At 34.6% G+C, this 25054-nt stretch overlaps 1 protein-coding gene across 4 annotated transcripts in view; it reads right to left on the reverse strand.

The window, feature by feature from the left end:
• LOC130446005 (pleiotrophin-like) overlaps nt 1-25054 on the reverse strand; it is a 69443-nt gene that overhangs the window by 39704 nt on the left and 4685 nt on the right. For 2 of the 4 annotated variants that reach the window (XM_056781975.1, XM_056781967.1), the window contains exon 2: nt 7946-8078. In XM_056781975.1, the coding sequence (XP_056637953.1) occupies nt 7946-8078 (133 nt within the window). The remainder of the gene's footprint in view (nt 1-7945; nt 8079-25054) is intronic. The other 2 variants (XM_056781991.1, XM_056781983.1) reach the window with 1 other exon arrangement.

Genomic DNA, 25054 nt, shown 5'->3' on the forward strand with positions numbered 1-25054 from the left:
CAAAAAAATCTCCCAAAGTTCTGGATGTATTATTTTAGAAAATACAAACATTTGTAAAATCCTTTATTTCGCTGGAAAAATACTCAAACGTCTTTGAACAATAAAATATCGTGTTTAAAATGAATTTTCAATTCTAAAAACTTTTGAGTACTTCTGTACGTTTGGGTAAATGTGCAAAATGAGTGCGGTCTGTGTGAGCGACCGACTCTCCTCGCCTGCCCTCGGCCACGCTCGTTTGCGTAATGTAACAAGCCTAACAAAAGCCAGACAATTCAAACACAGTTTATTTTGGCCGAACAGGCAATCTTATGTAGGGTAGAGGTAAGGAGTACCATCTCATATGGGAGCTTAGCTTAAAAACTGCCCGATTGTAGACGGTAAATTATAATTCAAAATTTGACCAGAATGGCGCTCCTGTCGGACGAGATATCATATGATCGTTCAATTTTCCGTCCGTTTTATTTGAATGACCTCTCTCAAATGTTTTCTACCGGACGTAAAATTTTAGATAGAGTGAAGTATGCAAATTTTAAATCACTAGAATCGTTAATTAAATATTGGCATATAAAATCTAAACTATTCACGTAGTACAAAATAATTTTGTAAATATAACCTAGAAAAGCTACTTTGAGATAACTCTAAATGTTAATTAATTATTGTGAATTTCTAGAAAGTGTCAATTATCACTCATGCGATAGTAGCGCCTCCCTAACGTAAATAATTTGATGGACACTTTCTGTAACACAGAAATGGTACTCTGGATAATACTTGATATCGTGTACCGTTTATTTATTATGAAGTAATAACCGATGCTGCTATGAATGGGCGTAGAAAAAGTATAGTGCGTTACACAAGTTGTAAGCCGATAACGCCCAAAGTGAAAAATTTTATGCACGAAGCCGCGCAGCGTGTAACGTACCATACTTTTTCTACGCCTATTCATAACATGCTACTTAACAAAACGTGTCCTATTTTTAAACAAATTGCATCTATTTCTATTTCTATATCTAATTCAATCCTAAATATATCTCGCTAATGCTAAAAATTTTTTATGCTTTTTAATTGACTAAATTTGTGTAAATAGACCAAATAAAGTCTTATGTAAATAAAAATTTGATTGCAATTTAATTAAACCAAGAAGTTTAAGTTTTCTTCTCAAAACGCACGTGTATGTTATGAGATCTCATATTATGATTAAATGTCATTTACAAGGAATGTTGACAGTTGACGTTTACAGACATAGGCGTAGAAAAAATAATTCCACTCTCTACCTTGTAGGGGTAATATTCACATAAATTACGGTACATGTGTATTCTTTTAAGTGCGGTTTATATATTCCACTATATTGTCCGCATTCATGCAAAAATAATAACAGTGCGTTAACAAAATAGAATTTTTGATGTTGTCACCGGTATCAGTTAAATTAAAGCCATAAAGCTCTAATGCAATTAACCGTTTTAACGATTTAAATGAATTCCAACCCCTTCTAATATTAATTATTCAAATGATATGGTGAACTGTGTTCAGTTTTTAACCATGACGTTCGAATACATCAATTTGATATCGAATTTCTCGTTGAATATAAAAAATTTTCCATAAATATGAAAATTTTGATAATTTATAGACACAATATCAATAATAAAAATATTCTATATAAATATAAACAAGGATCGCGATATCGAACTCGCAGCTCTCGGACACCCCAAATAGTAAATTCTTTAACAAAATCTTCCGAGTACACGTTCAGCTACTCTAACTTTTATCTGAAGCTCTCGTAGTTCTATGTCTGGCGATTATGGTGACCATTCTATTGCTTCTTTTGGTCGAACCTGTGTCTTTACTCACTCCTCAATTAGAGGAACGAAATATGGCAAATTCAAATGAGCAATTACATCGATTGCATTTTTCAAATTAATTGTTTTGTTTTTGATTTCTTTTTTTTTTTAACTAGTAAGGATCAAATTAATTAATCATTGAACAGAATTCTAACAATATATTCAACAGCATGTCATATAAAAAGAAATTGAAAGTTTTTCTATTCTAAAAATAAACGTTCTTCTACGAGTCTATCCTAAAAAAAAGAAACAAAAACACCAACAATCCCGACTCGAGATACAAAAACTTCGCCTTGGCTGGCGGCGTTGCACGATTTAATGAATTAGTTTTCAGCATATCATTTTAGTCTCGTTGTTTGTATATCTCAACAAAATGTCTATTATTTTTTAAAGTAAGTTTAAATAGATCTGTTCAGAATTAATACTATTCATATATGTTTACTTTCTTTCAATATTGGGTATCATCGTCTCGTTAATATACATATTAAATATATGAAGAACATGTGGCAACATTCTGTGTTACCTAATTAGTGGATTACTTTACCTTATGGCGGGTTTACACCCTACGACAAATTGAACGACAAATCGTCGTTGACAAGTTGTAACGATTTGTCGAATATCGCATGTCCGTTTACACGTACCGACTTTTCGTTCCAGCAATGGAAGAATTACTGTTATGGTATATGTACATAACTTGCCTTGCAACAAGTGTGAAGAGGAAAAGAAAACCAAGAAGTAAGTGCAGTCTGCAACATATGCGCCTCCTGATGTTTTTGATCGAGAAAATACCAGCGAGGGTGTTACAGTAAAAGGTTTACGATGTAATGCAGAAAAGATGCATCACTTACAACGACGTTCTGGGGGCAAAACTTTGGAAGAAGCCAAAAAAGTTCAAAATGAATTTTGTACCTATTTTAATGGTGAGGGATCAGTGCCATGGCAGGACAAATTTGCTTTGGATGTGTAACAGACTTGCAAAGGACCAAAATTGCATAATAAATATATTTAAATATTGACTTTTCACTTAGATTTTAATTTATAAACTGCTAGAATAACAAGTACTTTGTTAAAAGTAAATTATACATTTTGCACATTATATGTATAACGAAATTATTATTATATTTTGTTATTTCCTTATATTACATCCTAAATCATGTTAACATTCCCTGTAATAAACTTACAAAAAAGACCCTAGACCCTGGTTCAAATGGGTAAACCTTATTACTTATTTTGTTTTGTTCCCTTTTATATACTGTTCTAAATGAGTTGATTTTTTTGACAACTGTAGATCTGTCTGCTTTTGGGTCGATCTCTTGATATTTTTTCACTCGGCGTAGGCTAAGTCCTTCTTGTTTCTGTCAGAATAATCCTTGCTTTTGGTTTGCCACAAGCATGTAGAGTTTCGGTACAATTCAATGAACTCTAACAGGAACTCCCGAGAGGCTTGACGTAGGTCCGACATTTCACCGAACCAAACTTATAATAAAAACTGATTAACAACAAAAACTTTCACTCAAAACCAGAAAATACAAAATTTACTACACTGTCTAGATGGCTTCACAACGGCAGAACTGAGGTACTTCGCTCCAAAAATAGAACTGAGGTGACCGATTTGACGGAGTCACCGTTTACACGTTCCGACTTGTCGATGAAGCCCTCCGACTTGTCGTTGCAAACCCGAGAAGTTTGTGGAAATTTGCACCAACCTTCCAACCTGGCTCCAACTCAGACAAGTCGTAACGACTTGCGGTTTACACACACCGACTTGCATGCAACGACTTATCGTTCAGACAAGTTGTTACGATTTATCGTAACGTGTAAACACCGTCATCGTAAATCATATATGTATTACTAATAATGACAGTTCTTATGAGAAAAAGCGTTTCTACGATACGGTGTCGACAATATTCTCTCTCTCACCTATACTGCGCAAAATATGCGCAGAACTAACTGAAACACCCGGAGGAGAGACAGAACGATACACTATTTGTTTCACTTAGTCGGAACGCCTTCCACTTATAGAAACTGTTCATATAGGAGTATTACATAATATATATATGGATATACCACTCTCTATCTCTTTTTACTCTATTGTGATTGGATTGGCAAGAAATCGAAGTTTCCAGTGTGGAGTGCGGAAATGCAGCAGAATAACAAATTTAGGTTTTAATAACTAGAAAGATATAGAGTGAGATATATATTGCCAGTGTCACAATAACGATGACGTAATCGCAAACAGATCTAAAAAAAATTTTAAAACTTTTAAAATTTTTAATATCAAACTACACAACTGTTATTTTGTTATTATGATCGTAAAAGTTCTTCTCATATTGACTTTTTATGAAGGAGCTGGTGCATATCAGTAATATTTTTTTGAGGTTAGTTTTCATTTTTACATTATTAATTAATGTATGGGAACTAATTTGCATCTTATAACTTGTTATATATACGCTCGAATATAAAAATCCCATTACAACGTTGAAATTTCCTTGGGCTCTTTAATTTTTAAGATAAAATATTACCTCGGGCACGATGTACATCATAAATTGAGCTACTTTTCGAAACCCCTACTACGTTAACGCCGTTTCTGAACTCTATCCCTAATAGGATTATTCATAATTTTCCTTCCACCATATTAGAACTGTTGCGATACTCCCCGATGAGAAATTCTAGGTTTTAGCACGGCAACAGCGCGGAGAAATATAATGGTGGACTTTATTATCAAGAAACGGATTTTATTCTTATTTATGGAGATGGCGTTGTTTTTAGTTTTATTAAAATGAAACTGCATCGTGTTCTAACAAATTTTTTTTCTTTTTATTATTTATAAGAAAATATAATAAACCGACTGTCAATTCGCACCCGTAGCCAACTTCACGATGTATTAGCATAAAAAGGAGGTGTAGAAATGTATTCAAATCCCCATTCGTCATGAAGTTGTTACTTTTTATGTAAACAAGGTGAGATTAATTGACTCGTATTTACTCACTTGTGTTTACATAAAAACTGCGTTATTTCAAATGGGAATTTTAAGAAATTTGTCATTTTAATTAGGCATAAGAGTACTAATAGGACATTCCAAAACTTTGACGTTTATGATACCAATATGGCCGCTGGGACGTAACATAACTTTCGCTTAGCATTGCGTTTCTCAATAGTTTTTTTTTGTTTAAATAGTTTTAAGTTGTATTTTTTTTGTTTGGGTATCTACTGTTTATTCGTTAAACTCGTTGTTTAACATATGTATTCTTTGAAAGTTAAATTGAGAATGAGAGCATTATAAAAAGTGTCAAGGGTCTTGAGCATATGCTGATGAGAAGTATGGAAATACTTGAATTTGAAATAGTGAAATGTGTTAGCTTTGTTCGTGGGTCTGATTCCGAATCAATTCGGAAGTCATCCAGATTTTCAAATTTGATTTCGTGAGTCTCTCTCCTGAAATTTTAGTAACAGTTCCGTGTTAATGGGTTATTAATTAAGCATTATAGCGATCCTAAATTGGCCCGCGAACGAAGCTATTATAAGGGTCTTACAATCTAGATATTTTCTTTTGTGATGAATTATAACATCTTGTAGTTGTTTTGTTCAATAAAAAACTAGTGTGTTAGGAGAAAATACATTTTTGTTTAAATTTCATGGTATATATTCGTGATTAGGGTTGCCAGGTTGCCAAACCTAATAGCCGAACACCCTACATTATTGAGGATTTTGTCTTATTATTAATACGGTACGACAAAAAAATAATAAGACTTTCTTAACTAAAAAAAAAATAATCAAATACTTCTTCTCTTCAAGTTAAAGAATAGAACAAGAAAAACTTCTTCTCTTTGAGTTACATAATAAAAATAATTTGGCATCAGTGTCAACATGTAATCTGTTGGGCCTGCGTGAACGACCGACACTCGACTCTCGTCGCTTGCGCTCGGCCACGCTCGTTTGCGAAATGTAAAAAGCCAAACATGCGGGACACACAATAAAAAACCTGCATATGTTCGGTTTTATCCGGACGCCTGGCAACGTTTGTCGTGGTTAATGTTTTTTGGGTCATAATAAAGATAAAATTAATCAATTGACTGCTGGAAAAAAATAAGATTTCTATAAATGTCTTATTGATAACTTATTTATATCAACATAGAATTATCAATTAGAAAATGTAATTAATCTCATTAATTTTGGCGCCAACTGCGTCAAACTCATATTTCTCAGAATTGTAAATATGCTTTTACATTTCTGTCACACAAGTAAAGGTCAGTTTAATTTAACTACCATATTTTCAACTAATAGAAAGCATATTAGCCACGGCTGCTGGACATATTATGTTAAAGTATAATGGTTAGAAGTTTTTATGAACAATCGTAGTACAGTATTTAGAAATGCTCGGGGTTTATAAACTTTAGCAATAATACTTTCAATGGCTAGATTCCAAGCTTCGTCAATTTTAGTATTATAGTTGGCATTACATCAGCAAGCAGCTAATTGCTCATTTAAGCTTTATGGTTGGACATGTAATTTGTTTCTGGCAGATTATTGACATTTTTTGATATTTCAAGTGTATCGCCTTCGAATGATAAGGTTTTGTCGGGTAAACATTTACAGAAAAATCCAGTTTCATCTGCGTTAAAAATGTCTTTGAGATCGAAGGCACAAAAACGAGTATGAAATACTTCAAAATAAACATATTTTGGAATAAAACCTGCGAAAATATTTGTACGTTTTTTTAATGTAAACATAACTTTCCGGAAAACACACATAACTTGAAGGATTAAATTCCCATTGTTTGAGATTGTATCACGGTTTCCTTTTAACGTAGCGTAGTGAAAATCCATGTTTATTTTACGAAAACCATTATCAGAGGAAATTTTAAATGGACGGAAATCAAAATATAAAAATGATCAATGATGTAACTATATAAATACAGTGTGTTACATATGATAATAAAATCAGTAATAACAAAAAACTTACATTTACCTCATATCCAAATAAAAAACACTTTTTAACATAGTTTTTTTTCATATCGATAATTAAATGTGCTTCAAAGGGATCAGTACCTTTAATATTGGTTGTAGTAGCTCCAGCTGCTTATTTTAATTACTTATTGTCACTAAAGTCACAAGTAATTGTTTTACGTTTGTTTGAAAAGAAGTTAGGTTAGGTTAATTTAAAAATTTCAATCATTCACGAATAAACAAAAAATAAAAGTGAAGAAGAGAATCTAAACAGGAAATAATGACTCAGAACATACAGAGAGAGTCTATTTTCTCTCTCTATTGAATTATAATATATACAGGATGACCCAGTTTAGAGATTTAACGTTATCGTCGATTTTACAACATAGCAACACTCATTATAACAATGAAATAATCAAATTCAATTATTGAAATTAAGAAAAAGCTCATAAACATATTTGTATTGCCTTTTAACAACATTATAGTTAACGTTACATCACTAAATTGGGTCATACTGTATACATTAATACGAAATATTAGTGGATTCGTAATTCATTTGGTATTTTAAGTTGTTTTGTATATTTTATGCTCATACATTTTTTAAAATGAGATCTCTCTTCTCTAACCATATTTTAAAATTTCAATTCCGGAAACGGATTATCAAATATTACATAAGGTCAATTACCATACCATGGACAGCTAGGCAAACAAACGATGCAGTCCTTAACAGAGCAAATGCAGTTCGTGAGTTGGTGGATAACATTAAATGCAGGTAAATAGCTTATTTGGGACACATAATGCGTGGTTGCCGGTTTAACGTCCTCCAGTTGATTATGATGGGTAAAGTTGAAGGTCGTAGAGGAAGGACACAAGCCTCTGGGTTGAAGAATATTAGAGAATGGTCTGGGATAAGAGAAGCTCAAGATAGAGTTTTGACGTCAATGTCAAAGGGACTTGAAATGGGCAAATAGATTGTTTAAACTTGGAGCGGATTTTATTTATATTTTGACCTACACTTCTGAATTTTTTGAGGTTATGTTTGTTCACCATATATTTCCACCGTTTATTTTTAATAATAATATGTCCCAGAATTAATGTAAGTTGAAAAAACTATACTAAATAATAAAATAATTAATAAAAGAAAAGAAAACGAAAGTAACTTACGCTTACCGCGAGTCTTTGCTCCCCTTTCGCTTCTGATAAGTACTTCGTGATCATCTTCCTCCCAAACTTCTCCATCAGCTCCAGCCAAACTTATAACTACTATAGCTAACACGCAAAGAGCCAACCACTTCATCTAGAATAGAAAAAGAAATAAATGAATGTCATACTGGTGAATCTTCTAAATTTAATCTTAATCAAATCAATACCTTACTTTTTATTTTAACGGATATGCATTTCGAAAGAAGCAATTGGCGATATGAAACAATATCTTGCTTAGAAATTAACATCTTTCCCATTGGTATTACTCGCTGAGGATGACTTTAGATACCAAGACACCAAGTTATCTTTATTTAATACTTTAACACAAGCCAGAGGTTATTTTGTTATCGATTGTGGATTCCTATCATATAGAGTAGGTATGGATCAGAATCAGCATCATCAATCGACAGATTAAATTTGATAATAGCAAGGTACCAACAATATCCTAAGAGTAAGTTATTGGTAATGAAAAAAAACTAACTTTCTGAAAACTGCTTTATTAAAGATGAGATTTTAGGTCAACAATGTTGATTCATTGACAAGGCAACGATGAAGCGAACTCACTCGCCACTGGGATCGGCGATCTCACCAATAGGCCCAAAACCCAATCTTGGTGTGGCCAAAAGTGCTGACATCACGTCTCTTGCAAGGAGGGCTCAACAGAAATAGATGGACAAGCCAGTATCTATACAGATATATATCGTTGATCTTTCACCAATCAACTGCTCCAGCTAAATAGGCGCGAAATCAGACAATAACCGATAACGGCCATCTAAGACGTCACCTTCACAACGTGGACATCACGGATGATCCGGAGTATCGTTGGTGCATGAAGGAAGACTAAACTGCGGACCACGTTTTCTTTGAGTACCCTGCACTCACACGGGAGCGGTTTAAACCCCACAACTTGCCTAAAAAACATCAAAGGGTTCAAGACAAAGCGCCTGATCGGCTTCTCAAAGGATATCGGACTTTGTGGGGCACGACGGGCTTATCTGAAGGCATATATGCTCAACGGCTTCAACACCAATGAACTATGAACCGTCATTGTCTACTCTGCGCTTATAATGACTACCATGCATTAGGTAGATCAAAGTAAATTCTTCAAAGGGCGTACCTACATCTGACCAATTATATAGTCCTTGTAGTTTTACATAAGGAAATTTCATAGCAGCTGTTTCTCTTGATATTTTATTAATTATTCTTGTGTTTTCTTTAGTTACGGTGTGACCTCTCGGGTCATTATTGGGTCCAGTACAATCTTGACAGAACATAACAATGTCTTCACGAATTTTTTCGGTCTTTTCGCTTTTTCCTGTATTCATCACCAATTGCTAGTTTTGCCAAGATTGAAGCACAACTTTTCATTATACTTTAATCTCGACATCAGCTTCAAAAACGCTATAGCAATCCTTCATCTAGTTGATAGAAAGCACGATGGATAAGTCCCGAACGTCCTACCTTAAAATTTTAATTTCCCTTCGAACCAGATCGATTATATTTCGAGACCAAGACATATCAGTCAATTGTCCATGGCTAGAACATTTTTTAACAACTGTAGTAGATCCTCTTGAGTATATCTTCTCAATATTAGAAGAAAACAGTCAAAAACTGTTGATATATCTGGAAGTAATTAGCGAACGCACATTAAGTTGGGTACTACTGATTAAGCCGATTAAGAATGTGTCATTTTCATCATTATGAATCGCCTTATTATCAACAAGAAGACTAAATGAAGGAGACGTTGTTGGATGGAAAATCTATTCACTATTTTCGGAATATTTCCTCAAAATAACAATGACCATCATCACACAGCACATAGAAGACTTACTGGTGATTAGATCTCTTGTGGAAGTAGGCTGGTTACTTTTGGGACAAGCCTCGTAAGATAATTTGATTCGAGAATTTAATTTTGTACGGTTGTTTATTATAAAATTTTGATAATTTCAAATATAATTGAAAGAAAATCTTAATATCTCTTCTTGTGATAAAAACGTTAAATAATATTTTGTCGGAAAATTGGGAATCCACTTCGTCCGTTTTAGATTTTTCCGTCACTAATAATACCAAGCGAGGCGATTAACAATGTCATTATTATGAAACCTCCCTTTATCATCCCTTTATATATTTTTTTAATAAAGAAGGGTTATCGGCAATTTGCTACGACATTAAATCCATTATTTGTGTATAAAACTTACGAATTTTTTGATATTTTCATTTTATACGAGGGTTCTATAAAAGTTTCCCGACCTCAACTTAAAAGTCTACGTACAACATAAGTTGGGAAATATAATGGACGCTTGGCAATCATCTAAATGCCATTAAATATTTGTTTTTGAAAGGCAATACGCCAACAGAATTAAATATGGAGACTGCAACGTTATTTACGATTGTTAAATTGTTGGCTGCTGTATTCAAACGTGGCTGTATCTTTGTGCTTTGAGTCTTCAAAGAAATTATTGAAACGTCGATGATTGTTAGTGTTTGGACTAGTCATTACATATGGAGCCGAAACCATGTGCCTGTCGAAGAAAATCTCAAAATATTGGAACCTGTCAAGACCGATTAAGGATTCCTAGGAAGGTTAATGAATCACGAGATTAAGATCAAGGTGGAACCATGTGATGTAGTGACAGTTTTAAAGTTCCAAATGCTTAAATGGTTTAGACATATACTAAGAAACGATCAGAAAGTAACAGAGTGGAAACTAACTATGGAACTGCGAAGAGGTCGACCAAAGGCACGCTGGGAATAACAAGTAATGCAGTATATTGCAATTGTAGACAAGTCGTGGATGGTAGAAAGTAGTGGAAAGGGATAATGAGGGAAGCGGGCAAGAAACTGTAACAGATTGGAGAGTAAACCAAGAAAACTCAAAGCGGAGTAATTGACCGCAAAATATGAATCCACAGAGCCCTAAAAGGCGGCTAATAAGGGCAATAGATGTGACGTCAATTTTTTGTTAAGTGATGATTTTATAAAATATATTAGTACTAGAATGAAAATAACTGAAAAAAATCTTTAAATGGGCATGGGAAATTTAAAAAAGTATATTGCATTTCAACGAAAATAATTACAACCTAATTTTACAAGAATAATGGTGTTTATTTCAAGTATATAGGATTAATATTAACAAACTTACAAAGCTTAGAAGTCTGGATAAATTTTATACCGTCCGAGATACGTTCTAGATAGGTATTACGTCATCAGCGCCGATTGTGTAGGAGAGAAGTCGGCCCGTTTGTCAAATGCTACTGGTGACAGTGCTTTTTCCACGACGAAGAGTTGATTCATTGATAAAAATTGAGGGGTTTTCTCCGTGGTTCTTCAGACAACTTGCCCCGATAAGGTTCCCTTTGAATGGCTACTGATTTTACCACAAATAACGATTTTATTAATGTTAAATTCCGCGGGACGAACCAGATGAACAGACGGATCGATATAATGACATATTCATATTTTATATTCACGAACCTCTTCATTTTGTGTTACCAAGTACCATAATTCATAGTTGAAGACGTTGAGCACATACGCCTTCAGTTATAACCATCGTGCCCCACTTGACGTCAACAAAGTCCGATGTCCTTTGAGAAACCGCTTTGGCTTGAACACTTTGATGTCGTTAGGCAGGTTGTGGGGTTTAAACCGCGCCCGTGTGAGTGTAGGGCACTCACAGATAACGTAGTCTGCAGTTTCCTCCTCCTCTTCCATACACCAACGGCATTCTGGATCATCCGTGATGTCCATGGTGTGGAGATGACGTCTTAGATGGCAATGTCCGGTCACTGGTCTGATTTCACGCATGTTTAGCTGGAGCAGTTGTCCATCCGAGCCTGCCTTGCGAGAAGCCAGCGCTTTTGGCCACACCAAGGGTTCTGGGCCCATTGGTGGGTTTGCCCATCGCAGCTGGATATGTCAAGTGTTAAAATTTAAAATATATCTTACATTTACTTTGGAAAAAATTCGACGTCGATTTTGTAAAACAAAACAACGTGGTGTGGATGCTGCAGTAGCTTGCCGGACGAAACTTGATCGGCGCTGGTGACGTAAGCAATCGATTGGTGCGTTGCAAAATAAAAGAAAATTTATATCTTTGAACCCTACATCGTTTTCAGATCCATTATGTTTTTGAAAATATAGTGAACATTAAATCCTACCACAGTTTATGGACTACGATGTCTGACTACTGTTGGTTTCTGATGATCTAGCTCTAATCAAGCAAGCTGAGTATGTTCTGGATTCTACCTCAACAAGTCAATAAAAATTATTTTGAAAGTCAGTGGTGGAAATACTTAAAAAAGGAATTGTTATTTAGAATTCGTATTTTTTCTGGAAAATATTTGGAAAAGATCCTTTGAAAAACATCACCTCAAGAATAACGTTTATTATTTCTCGGAATTTCGTTACTTTTGTAGTTTTAAAACAATTCATACATCAGACGAAACTTTCCACCTGAATTACATTACACCGAAAAGTAGAAAACATTTTAGATTCAAATTTCACACAGTGATTTATATTCCAACAAGGGCGTAGATATTCCACGAAATATTCAGAATTTCCAAGTTTCCATACTTTTAGAAAAATCTTTTTTTTTTCTCCGAGAGACAAACTTTGTGAATGTATAACAAGGCAATCGTTTACATAAGTTTTGATTATATTGGAAAAGTGGAATACATTTTACATCTCACCCATGACAAGAGGAAAATATCTTTTCGGCAACCGTCCGGAAAGCATCTATTTTCCGGACGCTTTTTCTTTAAGAAAGTATAGCTTTTTCGGCCTAGAACGGAAAGTGAAATACGTTGTTGTCATTGGATGTCCTAGTAACCAAATTATTATGGATGCGGTTCATCATTACTATAGCAACGACATTGGATTGGTGGAAGTCTTCCATCACGTGACTCAATCTACAATGTTCTATATACTATCTTCTTCTATCAATAGAAATCAAATGTGATAACCAAAAGTCAACTTTTTTCAAATTATTCATCATATCAAAAGAAATATGCTGCTTGAGAAACACAAAACTGAAAAATAGTCTATCGGATTTAGATCGGGACTGTATGCTGGCCACTCCATAACCCGAAAACCATCTTCTGCAATGTAATCTTGCACGATTATGGCGATGTGCGGCGTTGCATTATCATGTATAGAGGTAAATTCGTCTCTAATGTAAGGTAGCACATGAATTGCTAAAATCTTCTCGATATAACATCCGTTAAACCTTTTATTTAGTGAACTCGGTCGCTTCTACGAATGAACACATAGACGGTTCGTGCTTCTATAGAAATTGCACCCCCCGATCATGCAGGAACCATCTCCATAAGCACTCCGCTTTTCAAACAATCTGCAAATCGTCCTCTTGGTCTTCGGTACACTCTCCTTCTACGGAGGCAGACATATTCTGGTTTCATCTGAGAACAGAACAGAGCCTCATTGTTCCAACGTCCATTTCAGATGATTCTGTGCTTGCCGATGAGCTGGAGTATGTTTTGCAGGTGTTTTGGGGGTCAGGTCAGTCTTCGTCTTATTGTTCACTGACTAATAGCTGTCGTTGTTGCCACAATAAAACGGTCATCACGAGAAGTTGTAAATCGCCTTCTGTCTGTTCCAGGTCGTCTCATAACGCTGGAACATTCTTCGAAACGCTGCGTGGGTCATAACCAATTATCTAGCAACAGCTCGATGACCAAGTCCATTTTTGATCAAAGTAATAATTTTGGAGGCTTTTTCTAATGCAGTAGGAATTGAACACTATTGAGAGTATAAAAAAAACTAATAATATGCATACTCTGGAATTGGTCTTCGACAGGAGTAGTTTTAATTAGGAAATTTTTGAATAAGTTTGAGTACATTTGCTTTTTTGTAATGATTTCAATGTGACGTATAAATAGACATATTTTCGATCAAATTGTCGTTTTTAAAGACCGAAAATAAACTTAGACATTCTCAAATATCTCAAACATGAAAATAGGAATGAAGAAATATGCATTTTCAATTATTGGGAGTAATTACAATAGTAATTTTCTAAATTTACAATAATCTAGTTAGGAATCTTATTTACACTATTCTTCTTATTAAATTTCGACTTTCCCTCGCCCTTTATGTGGCAATTACTTTATATAAGTCTTTTCTAGGATATTTGAAATACCATCTTCGCTATCTCGTCCAATTAACTCTGGAGGAATGTGTTTTGAAAGAGTCAAAGACAAACCGCGCGAAAAAGTGAAAATCTGTGAAAACTTTACCAATTTGGTGGAACATTTAGCTGAAGATAGCTGCAAAGAGTTCGTTCTGAGAATATTAAACTCGGCAACTTTATTAGGAAGAAAAATATGTCTTCTTTACTCTTGGAATTCCCATGAAACAAGCCTGGAAAATAAACAATTTAATCTATGATATTTTGTACACAGAAAGAACTTGAAAATTTCTAATTGTTTTACATGATTGAATATTTTCGCGTTTAGAGAGGCGTTTTTCATTTTTGGTTACAAAGATGGATTGAAAATTGATGTTCTTATTTTTGGGATACGAATCAGAACAATAACGCAAAGTATAATTCCTGAGAAACGATAAGATCTGGAAATTTTAATCCTCGTCTATCATCCACTTCCCAGATTTAAAAACACTTATCCATCATGTGTATTATACAGGGTGAACCATCTTGTAACAGTATCAGTTGGTGAGCAGTGCCGGATTAAACACGCGCAGGGACCGTGGTATATTTTTTCAAAAATCTGCGGAGAGTTTTTGAATATAAAGCGATAAAAAATGTTTACTAGCCATCTACTGATAGTCCAGAAAAAGACTGTAAGCCCTGTTGGGGTCTGACAATAACAAAAAGCCGGTAGTGACACTTATGATCTTTTTTTCACTATATATCATACTTTATATTCAATACAAATTATATTATATTTTCAGAAATAGCTGAATTTGATATATATTTCTTTTTTCGAAGCAGAATCACTCTTTTCGATCCACTATCTTGATTATTTTTTCATTTCAGAAGTCTAGACAGAGATTACAACGTTCGGGGAGTCTGAAGCCCGAATGAGGGTTGTTAAACCACACTGATGGTACGTAATAACGTCGAAACTAGTGGTTACAAACCCCTCCTTGCAACAGCGAACCATTGGAGATGTTCATATCGACAAATTGACATCACGCTCTTCAGATGGGATGCAATTCAATACTCGTCGAGGTATTAGCCAGGAAAGTAGTTGTTTTCTCGTTTGAATAACGGCAGAATATATTTTCGAAATTATTTCACAGTTTGAATAGTAGGAATCATTTACCATCGGAATCTATAGTATCGCATACAACGCTACATTTCTACCGACCAGTGGTTCGCAGTTGGAAGTGAGGATGGCGCCAGTTAGCGTTCGCTGGGAAATGTTCAACTACATGATGCTTTTTGTCGTTGCCTTCAGTTCGGGTCTCAAGCGCAAACGAGGGTTTTTAAACTGCTCTGATGAGACGTAATAACGTCAAAGCTAGTCAGTAGTTACAAATGTTTCCTTGCAATTACGAGTCATTGGATTAGTCATTAGCCAGGAAAGTAGTTGTTTTCTCCTTTGAAGAACGGCGTATAGAGAATTAAAAAGTTTTTTATTCAAGATAAATATGTTGATAGTAGTTTTATCTAATTCGATGTGGCGCCGCCATGAAAATTAGTAAAAAATAGCCCCAATACGTAAACTTTATCGGGTAATTTTTCATGGAATCAACGACAGCTATGCTTTTTCAGAAAATCGAATTCTCATCGTCACAGCTTTTCCAGACAGTTAATAAATACATTTCCGCTTGGATGAGTTGTGCGTCGCGACATCAAATTTTTCATAATTCCACCATCTATCTAATAGATTGGATATGTAAAATTGGGAAAGCCTCCAAAGTGAGGTCATTAAATTCCTTTTTATCTTTAGACAGGGTGGATGGAACCGGATTTAAATTAGACATCTTGAAAAAATAAATGACGATAAGCTCTGACAAAGTATGGAATTGACAAATATCCATAGTACATTACGTATTGTACATTATACAGGGTGCGGCAGCATAACTTCCTTTTTTCAAAAGTTAATAAAACTTATTGTATGAATCAGAAAATTTTTATTCGTTTTTTATAATACAGGCACATACATAAAGTTTTGTTTTACTGAGTTTTGAAGATCAAATCAGTTAGGTGACGTCCCCCATTCTCCATACACTGAGTAAACCGATTTCTGGCGTTTGTCATGACTCTTGCCAGCATAGCAGGCGTTATGTTGGCAATTTCTTCCTGGATGTTCGACTTCAAATCTTGTAGGGTCCTTGGACGGTTCACATACACACGGGATTTCAAAAAACCCCATAGGAAATAATCACAAGGGGTCAAATCGGGAGAGCGGGCTGGCCACTCCAAATCGCCCCTAATTGAGATAAGGCGCTCTGGGAAGTGTTCCCTCAAAACAGCCATCGATGTTCTTGAAGTGTGTGCCGTTGCTCCGTCTTGTTGGAACCAAGTGTCCCCTAAGTCCAACTCATCTAGCCGTGGGAAAAAAAATTCCTGTAACATGTTTACATACCGGTGCGAATTCACTGTCACTGTGACTTCATTTTCCTCAAAGAACCAGGGACCAATAATTCCACGTGAGTAAATTGCACACCACACTGTGACTTTAGGTGAATGCAAAGGCCGTTGATGCAATTGTCGAGGATTGGTATCAGCCCAATAGCGCATGTTTTGTTTGTTTACGGATCCACACAAATGAAAATGGGCTTCATCACTAAAAAAAACAATAGCGTCCTCAGGAACGACTTCCAGAAAAACCTCACACGCGTTCCTCCGAGAATTGAAGTCACGTTCAGAAAGTTCCTGCACAATTGCCATCTTGTATGGATGAAAATGAAGATCATCATGAAGTATTCTCCTCACAGAACGATCGGAAAGTCCAAGGGCAGACGCATGTTTGCGCGCAGAACGCCGTGGTGATCGCAACACTGAAGTTCTAACTAACTCAATGTTCTCCGGTGATCTAATGGGCCGAGGGACTCCAGTTCTTCGTCTTGTCACCCTTGCAGTTTGTCTGAACGTAGTGACCCACGTAACAATTGATTTCCGGTCCGGGACAGGGGCCAAGGGGGCTAAATTAAAGCGATTCCGAAAGGCGCGCTGGGTTGCGATCACAGAACATCCGCTCGAAAAGTAAACCTCAACGGCAAACGCACGCTCCTCACTGTTTCAACGCATGATGGCGACTGAACTGTGCCGGGACAAAACTTTATAGTCCCCCCTCTCGAACGAGACCACTAGCACTCCGTTACGACATCTACCGACTAAATGGCGAACTTTTTAAAAAAGGAAGTTATGCTGCCGCACCCTGTATATATGAATTTATCACTCGGGGCGAATCGCGTCGAAAATAGGCCGTCCTCAAAATAATCAACAATTCTTTCTCGTAAATACTATAATGCCCATCATCACCATCATTTATAAATCAGTTGGATCAACATGGTTAGGGCTAATGCGTTAAAAGTCCCTTCACAAGGGTGGATTTAACCCGTTCTTAGTTTAGATTCAATATAACTTTTCATTATATAGTCCACGAGCTCATTCTTATAATATCTGCAGCTATTAATAGTCCAGGGGTCAGCGACACTTGAAAGTTCATATCCTGCCCGAAATATGATTTTGGACTGTTCAATTCAATTTGTCACATTGACTTTAAATATATCAAAGAGCGGTAACAATTGGATATTTAATCATCTTAGATCTTATCCTGTTGAAGAAAACTTAAGATAGCTTTGTTAACCAATTGGCAGTCTTTCTTTAAATAACAAAAAAAAATAGTAAAGGGGAAAATAACTACCCGCACAAGTACATATGTCCGGAAATTCGGAGGTAGCGAACATACTGGCAATCACTGCAGCTTGTCGTTTAGGGTTGTCTACCTCGTAGTAAAATAATTATTATTTGAATACTTTTAATAGAAAGTCAAACATATTTACTTTTGAAAAAGTCTCATTATAATAAAGATGCTGCTTTGTACAAAGAAAAATCGTCAGTTGCGTGTATGTTGATGATTCATTTGATGACTTTTGCTTCAGCGTTCACCACCCACTGATGGATGATGAAGTGATGTTGTTTTTTATTCATAATAACACGATAATTATCATCTGACAAATTCTCAGCCATAAGTAATCAATTGAAGTAATTATTTCTTCATCATCATCAACTTTGTCATTAACTCCCGGACTATACACATCACCACCGAATAGTGTCTCTATGTGGTAGCAACCCCAAGCTTCCCATCGTGCACTATCTGTGTCTTGATAGATGCTAAGGTGTAAAACATTGGTTGGATGTAATAAAGGAAGCTCCATAATAAATTTTGGAATGTTTTATCGAGATTTTAAATAATACATGCATATTCCAGTGTTATCAAGTCCATTTTTTTGATTTTACGTATTTATTTACCAGATTTAATATTTATATTATCAATTTAATTCAAATGAAAAGTAGCTGGGGGCGGGATCTGGTAAATACGATGTATGGTCAATCAATTCGAAGAGCAATTTGTGAATAGCATCCATATTGATAATTGAAGTGTTGTCCTGATGGAAGAACTTTCAAATCCAGTGACTTCTTTGTATATTTTCTCGTTATCTTATTGAACAATAAAGCGTAATACTTTACCGTTACTGTTTTATGTTGTTAACCATAGTCGAATTGACGCAATCCCATTTACTATCACAATTAATTACTTTTACCGATGATGAAACTGCCTGTTGTGTGTTGTAGCAGATCTAGAGTTCATCTATACTTATAAATCGACGCAAAAACACTGAAATTGCATCAACGGAGACTCGAAAATAATCATTCTGATGCGCTTCTGGTCCAAACTTTTTTGACGACGCTCGTATATAATTTCCAAATGTTTTGGACCGTAATGTCACATTTTCAACAACAATTATTTTCCTCTCAAAATATTCCACACCGACACGCATTGATTGATTACAAAATTTAATCAAATTGTAATTAAATTCCGATTCGATCATCAATAATTAATTACTTTATCATTTAATTACCAACATGGAAGGGGTGAGGTGGCTAGTAATTAATTATTTTTAAATAGCTGAAGTGTGAGGTTATTTTAAAGAATACGAATATTTCTTCAGATATTATGAAATATCGAAATTAGAGTGGATTTTTTTTGTCCACTATCACGAAAAAAGTTGTCTCATAATTTATTACTTAGTTAAATTTATAAATTATATGCCTTCACGAAGAACAAACTTCATTCTGTACATACTAAAGACAGTGTACATATAAATCGTTTCATATTTTGATAGAGACCGAAATTTCAAGATTTTATCTCTTTTTAAACTAAATTTCAATGAAAGGAAACCTAAAATCCACGCTGTTTCTTAAGTTTCTTCTGTTTATATTTCTTAGTACATACTACCCTCAAAAAATATCCTAGAAGAAACGCAAATTTAGTTGTTATTGGCGGAATTTCGATACCAGTGTCCTCGATGATACGTGGCAGAACTAATCTTCGTGGTTCAATTAAGTTTATAACAATATCTACTATTGAAATTTGTAAAATCACTTTCGGGAAAATTTTTTTTTACGCAATCGGTAATTTGATGTTTAGCATTGTTTTTAACAAAATTATTTAGCATTAAAAAAACGTTTGGAAAAAATGTTTATTCATCTTGACAATTGACATTGACACTTGACAGTAATTACACATTTTTATTACACTAGCGCCGCGATTGGTAAGTGGCAAAACTAAATTTGTGTTCTGTAGATACTAAGGACAAAGTACATATAAATCGTTTCATATTTTGATAAAGACCGAAGTAGGTTGAAACTTCAAGATTTTATCTGTTTTTAAACGAAATTTCAATTAAAGAAAACCTAAAATCAAGATAAATTGAGAATTTATCTATATAAAAAAGGTCTAAGAAGTGAGAAATTGAGTAAATAAATAATTTCCTAATGTTCTGACTATTACTACATTGAAATTTAGTTGTTGGAACTCAATTAAAAATTGCCTGTATTTTCTATTAGTTGCTTCCTTATCTGTTATATTCTTTCTCCATTATTGTTACTCCTAGATATTTGGAGTATTCTACTTATTCAAATTCATAATCTCTTATTGTTTTTCTTCTTTCTTCTTCTTTTTTTTATCAACTGCTTACGGTACCTCATAATTTTTATTTATTCTTAATCTAAGATTCTTCGAGATACTTTTTTGTAATTAGGATTACGTCGTCTGTGTATTCTATCATTTGATCCACGCTGTTTCTAAGTTTCTTCTATTCATATTTCCTAATACTACCCACAAAACATACCCTAACAAGAAACGCAAATTTAGTTGTTATACTCTGGAGCAACATGGCGGAATTTCGATGCCAGTGCCCTCGATGATACGTGGCAGAACTAATCTTCGTGCGCGGTTCAATTAAGTTTATAACAATATCTACTATTGAAATTTGTAAAATCATTTTCCGGAAAATAATTTTCACGTAAGCGGTAATTTAATGTTGAGCATTGAATTTTACAAAATTCTTTCCAATTAGGAAAGCGTTTGAAAGAAATGTTTATTCATCTTGACAATTGACATTGACACTTGACAGTAATTACACATTTTTATTACACTAGCACCGCGATCGGTAAGTGACAAAACTAAATTTGTGTTCCGGAATTTACATGTATGTTGATATTCTTATTGGGTTATGTTTTGTGATATTCTATCTAGCAGTAGATTAAACAGCATCCAGGTAGTTTTACTCCTTTATTGATTGGAAATTCTTCAGGTTCTCCTTTGCTGGTACACCTTACGTTTTGCAACTATTTTGGATTTACCTTGCGTGAAGCCAAATTCGTTTTTCTCTAAAATATATTTCGCTTTACTAACCAGGCGTTCATTTTTTAGTACTTCTGATATCTCTTCCTCTCTCCATATGTAATCTAACAATTCATATAATTGTTGATTCCCTCGACATACCGTGGAGTATAACATCCACCATCCATCAGGGGCTTTCGTGATAGAAAACGTTCAGGAAAGCTGGTGTTTTTTGGAAGGACGACGTTCAAGACGTCAAAATAAGATTAAGGGATTGCAGGAGGGTAAAGAGCATAAGAATTGGACTCATGAAGAGTCTTTTGGAATGATGAATTAAAGTTTGAGGTTTTTGGATCTAAAAGAAAAGTGTTTGTACGGAGTGTGATATACGACTGCCGCTTGGTGATGGTTTGGAGAAAGGCGACTGAAGATCTGGTACAAATTGAAGGGATTTTGAAGAAAGAAGTATAAAAAATATTAAGGACGAATAGCAGGAAATTTATCGTCCAGCATTATAACTATACCAAACAGCTGTATTTGATGTAATGATTTGATCGTCACAGTCGCCCGATCTCAACCCGATTGTCGTGAAATTTCTATTCCAATTATATCCCTTTTGTATTTGTTCTGTCTGGAGATAATATGAAAAATAAATAAACGCTAAAACATAAAAAAAGCATCAAACAGAAGTGTACGGGTAGTAAATTGTATAAAGTGGAAATTTTCATTTGTGTATACGGAAAATTTAGATGATTTATTTTGAGTACAATAGTGTCTGTATGGATGATTTGAAATTCCCTAAATCGCATTCTCTTTCATGTTCTATCTTTCGAGCTTTAGAAGTTAATCGGAGCGAACGGATACAAGAGGGACGAGAGAAGGGTATGTTTCGTAAGATTCCTAAATAGTTTTTGTCAATAACTAAATTGAGGAATTTCAATTATGTTCGTCGACTATTGAACGTATATGATATATGTTAACAGGTTGCAAACAAATAAAAAAATCATTATTTACAGAATACGAGGTATGTCCACAAAATATAGTTCGTCCTGTATCAATTGCAGATTATAAAAACCCTTTCCGACAATTTTGTTTCATCTACCATGAGCGTAGATACCCATGGTCTAAAGAACGCCATGGAATGGAATTTATGAATTAAATTAATCTCACCAAGCCACGCCAATGCTTATCGTAGACTTTCCAGCAAGAATATTTCGAAGAAATTGTGTATAGACGGCTCCGGCCAATAAAAATCCATTTATATTTACGATCCGATGTTTTCATACGTGAACAGTGGAGATGATGAGTCCACGTGGACTGACGATGCGTTTTTATGAAATATTGACTCTTCCTCGCATAAGTAACTGTCTTCTGCAATTGATATTGGAATATCGGTTTGGTTATATAAAAAAAAAACGTGTACATACGCAGAAAAAATATTTATTGTACCAAAATCTTCCCGTTTTTGTCATAAAAAAACGTTACAAATGAATTTTCAGGGGGTCAAGATTTGCTTACATATAACATTCGTTAAGGACGATGTGTGCCTTCATTCTACTGAGTGCCGTTTGGTTTCTGGGTAGTCATAAGTCAAATTTCATCCCTTCTTTATTATAGTTTATCAAAATCTGAAGTGCACTATCTATCCGTTATTTTTTTTTATTGTTTAATATGAATTTTCTAGTTCTATCCTAATATGCATCCTTTCCATAAAAATTTCAATTTCTGCCATTAAAATACTTCGTATTGCCTGTCGTCTTCTTTCAATCACATCATATCTTGTCGTGGGTCATCTTTTATTCGGCTCCACAAATAAAGTTAGTTCTGGATATCTGGGTGGCCAAATAAATAAGCTTCCACGTCCAATTACTTATCAGGGTATGTCACGACGAAAGGCTAAAGGTTTGTCTTCTAAAAAAAGTGGCAATTCGACGGCTGACCCGGTACTTGCAGTTCTTTCTGATCAATAATTTCTCCCTCTGTACATCTTTTCAGTTTGGTATTCAGTATCCCTTATGTAATAGTTTCTTTCCGAGGAGAATTGAGATTGTTTCAATTTTTAGTTATAAAAGTTAGTTTTCAATCTTGCTGACGCACTGGGGATTGGATTTCGACCTCTTCAATCGAAAGCAAATTCCGAATTGATTTTTGTCCAGCGCCTAGTCCAGGCTTAAATCCTATAGAGAAAAGTTCGTGCTCGAATTCCTGCATCAGACTTCAAAACGGCGTTCACTGAAGAATGGGATGGCATCGAACAAAATCGAGTAAAGAAATTCGATCTATTAAAAAGAGATTGGAATCTGTTGTTAGAGCTAGGGGATAAATAATGATAGGTTAATATCGAATGAATTATTATTTAGACGAATTAATTGTTAATTATAATCATTTTTCATTCGATAGTTTCTCTTTATAACAAAAATAACTCAATAAAACCATAAAAATCACAAATAGAATGAAAGGTACAGATTTTTTGACCGCGATTTGGGTCAATTTTTTGCTCTCGAGTATACATTCATCATTTTCTCGAAAAAATGTTTTTTTTTTTAAATCGATGTAGTGCTGAAAGGTGTTACGTCTCGAGGTATGTCTCAAGAATCCGAAATATCTCTGTCCGAGAATTGAAATTACCTTACCCTACTTTAAGATTTTCTTTAAAAGATTTTCTTGGAAAATAGCGAAGAGAGATGTGTTAACAATCCATTGAGTCTCGGGAACTGTTAGCAATAAAAAAAATCATCGATCGCTTTCTTTTTTATACAATTCTTTCATATATTATACCGAAAACCGGATGTGGAGAAACATTCGAAAACGCCACACAATGAAGACAAGCAAGCAGAGTTCGATATTGCGTTATATTTGATATTCGATGATGCTAGGACGTACGAAATAATGTAAAGGATATCGAATTTCGTATAGAGGGTGTCAAATAATAGTGTTCAAACATCTGGAAAGTCTCATATAGAAGATTTACTACCCAAAACCTTTAAAATACTGAGTGATTTATTGTTCTATATCCTTCATGACATTTAACTTAACGTTACAACTGACATTTCAAACAAAACGGTTTTACATGAAAGCCTGTATAATGTGAGGACCATTCATCTACACTGTTCCCTAACATTTCTAGATTCATTCTGTTAACTCTAATTCTGTTTCTCAATTGGAGAAGGTCTACTGGTTAGGTTAGGTTGTTGGTAGTTTCCTGTAGTAGGTTGGTACTCTTGAATATCAGTTTTAATTTGACAGCTGACTGGACGATGCATTATTCAGTCATATGTGAGGTTATTTCAATTTTAAAATATTATTTACAATAAATTATGAGTTTTTAGACAGTAAATGTAGTCTTGAAATATGGACAAAACATACACTGAAGAAATTTCTTGGAGATAAATAATCTTAAAATGAACGGATGTTTCAATATATTGAAATTATTATGTGTCACTGTCTAAAGACGTAAATTGTTTTTGACGTCCCGCAATTCTGATAGTGTGAATTCAATCGATACCCTGCTTACAAGATGAGTTTTTCTTTTATTCAAGCACAATTTTAAATGCAAATAATATTTACAAAGTCAACTGTCAAACGTGAATCAGTGCTACCAACCCACGAGATACATTACGGTGTAATTTCCCTAATTTATATTTTTAACAATTTTTCTATAAATAAATAACGTAAATACAAGTCTAAACGGATAAAATAGTATAAAACACCATTCTAACAATCTTTCCTTCGGCGTTTGAAACTCTTTCTGGAATGAAAAGCCTTCTGTTACTTGTATTTCAATATACTATTCTGTATTTGTACAATGGAATTTAATTAGCGGATCTACCACTCACAGAAACAAATACCCTTTCATAATTTTTTGAAGCACGTTTATGTATTCGACGCTATCAGTAAACAAGGAATGAGGGTAGCGCAACCAATCGGAAATAACAAACGAACATCATCATATCGTCTACGATAACGGGACGTACGAAGAGATGACGATTGCTGTTTGTTTTATTCAGGACAAATATTCGAGATTATTTCTGGGAATCGCCGCAAGCAGCTCAACCCCAATCCGAGTGAAATTATCAAATGGCTCGAATAATATACAAAACAAAACGAATAAATAACTACCACCATTTTTTTAAACAGATGCACGCATGGCTTCCAGTTATGGTATCGCGGGATCTCATCAGAATGGTGAAACAAACACCTAAGATATGAAACGAAGAGACATTCGGACTTTTAATGA

Source organism: Diorhabda sublineata, chromosome 1 (genome assembly GCF_026230105.1).
Source record: "Diorhabda sublineata isolate icDioSubl1.1 chromosome 1, icDioSubl1.1, whole genome shotgun sequence".
NCBI lineage: Eukaryota > Metazoa > Arthropoda > Insecta > Coleoptera > Chrysomelidae > Diorhabda > Diorhabda sublineata.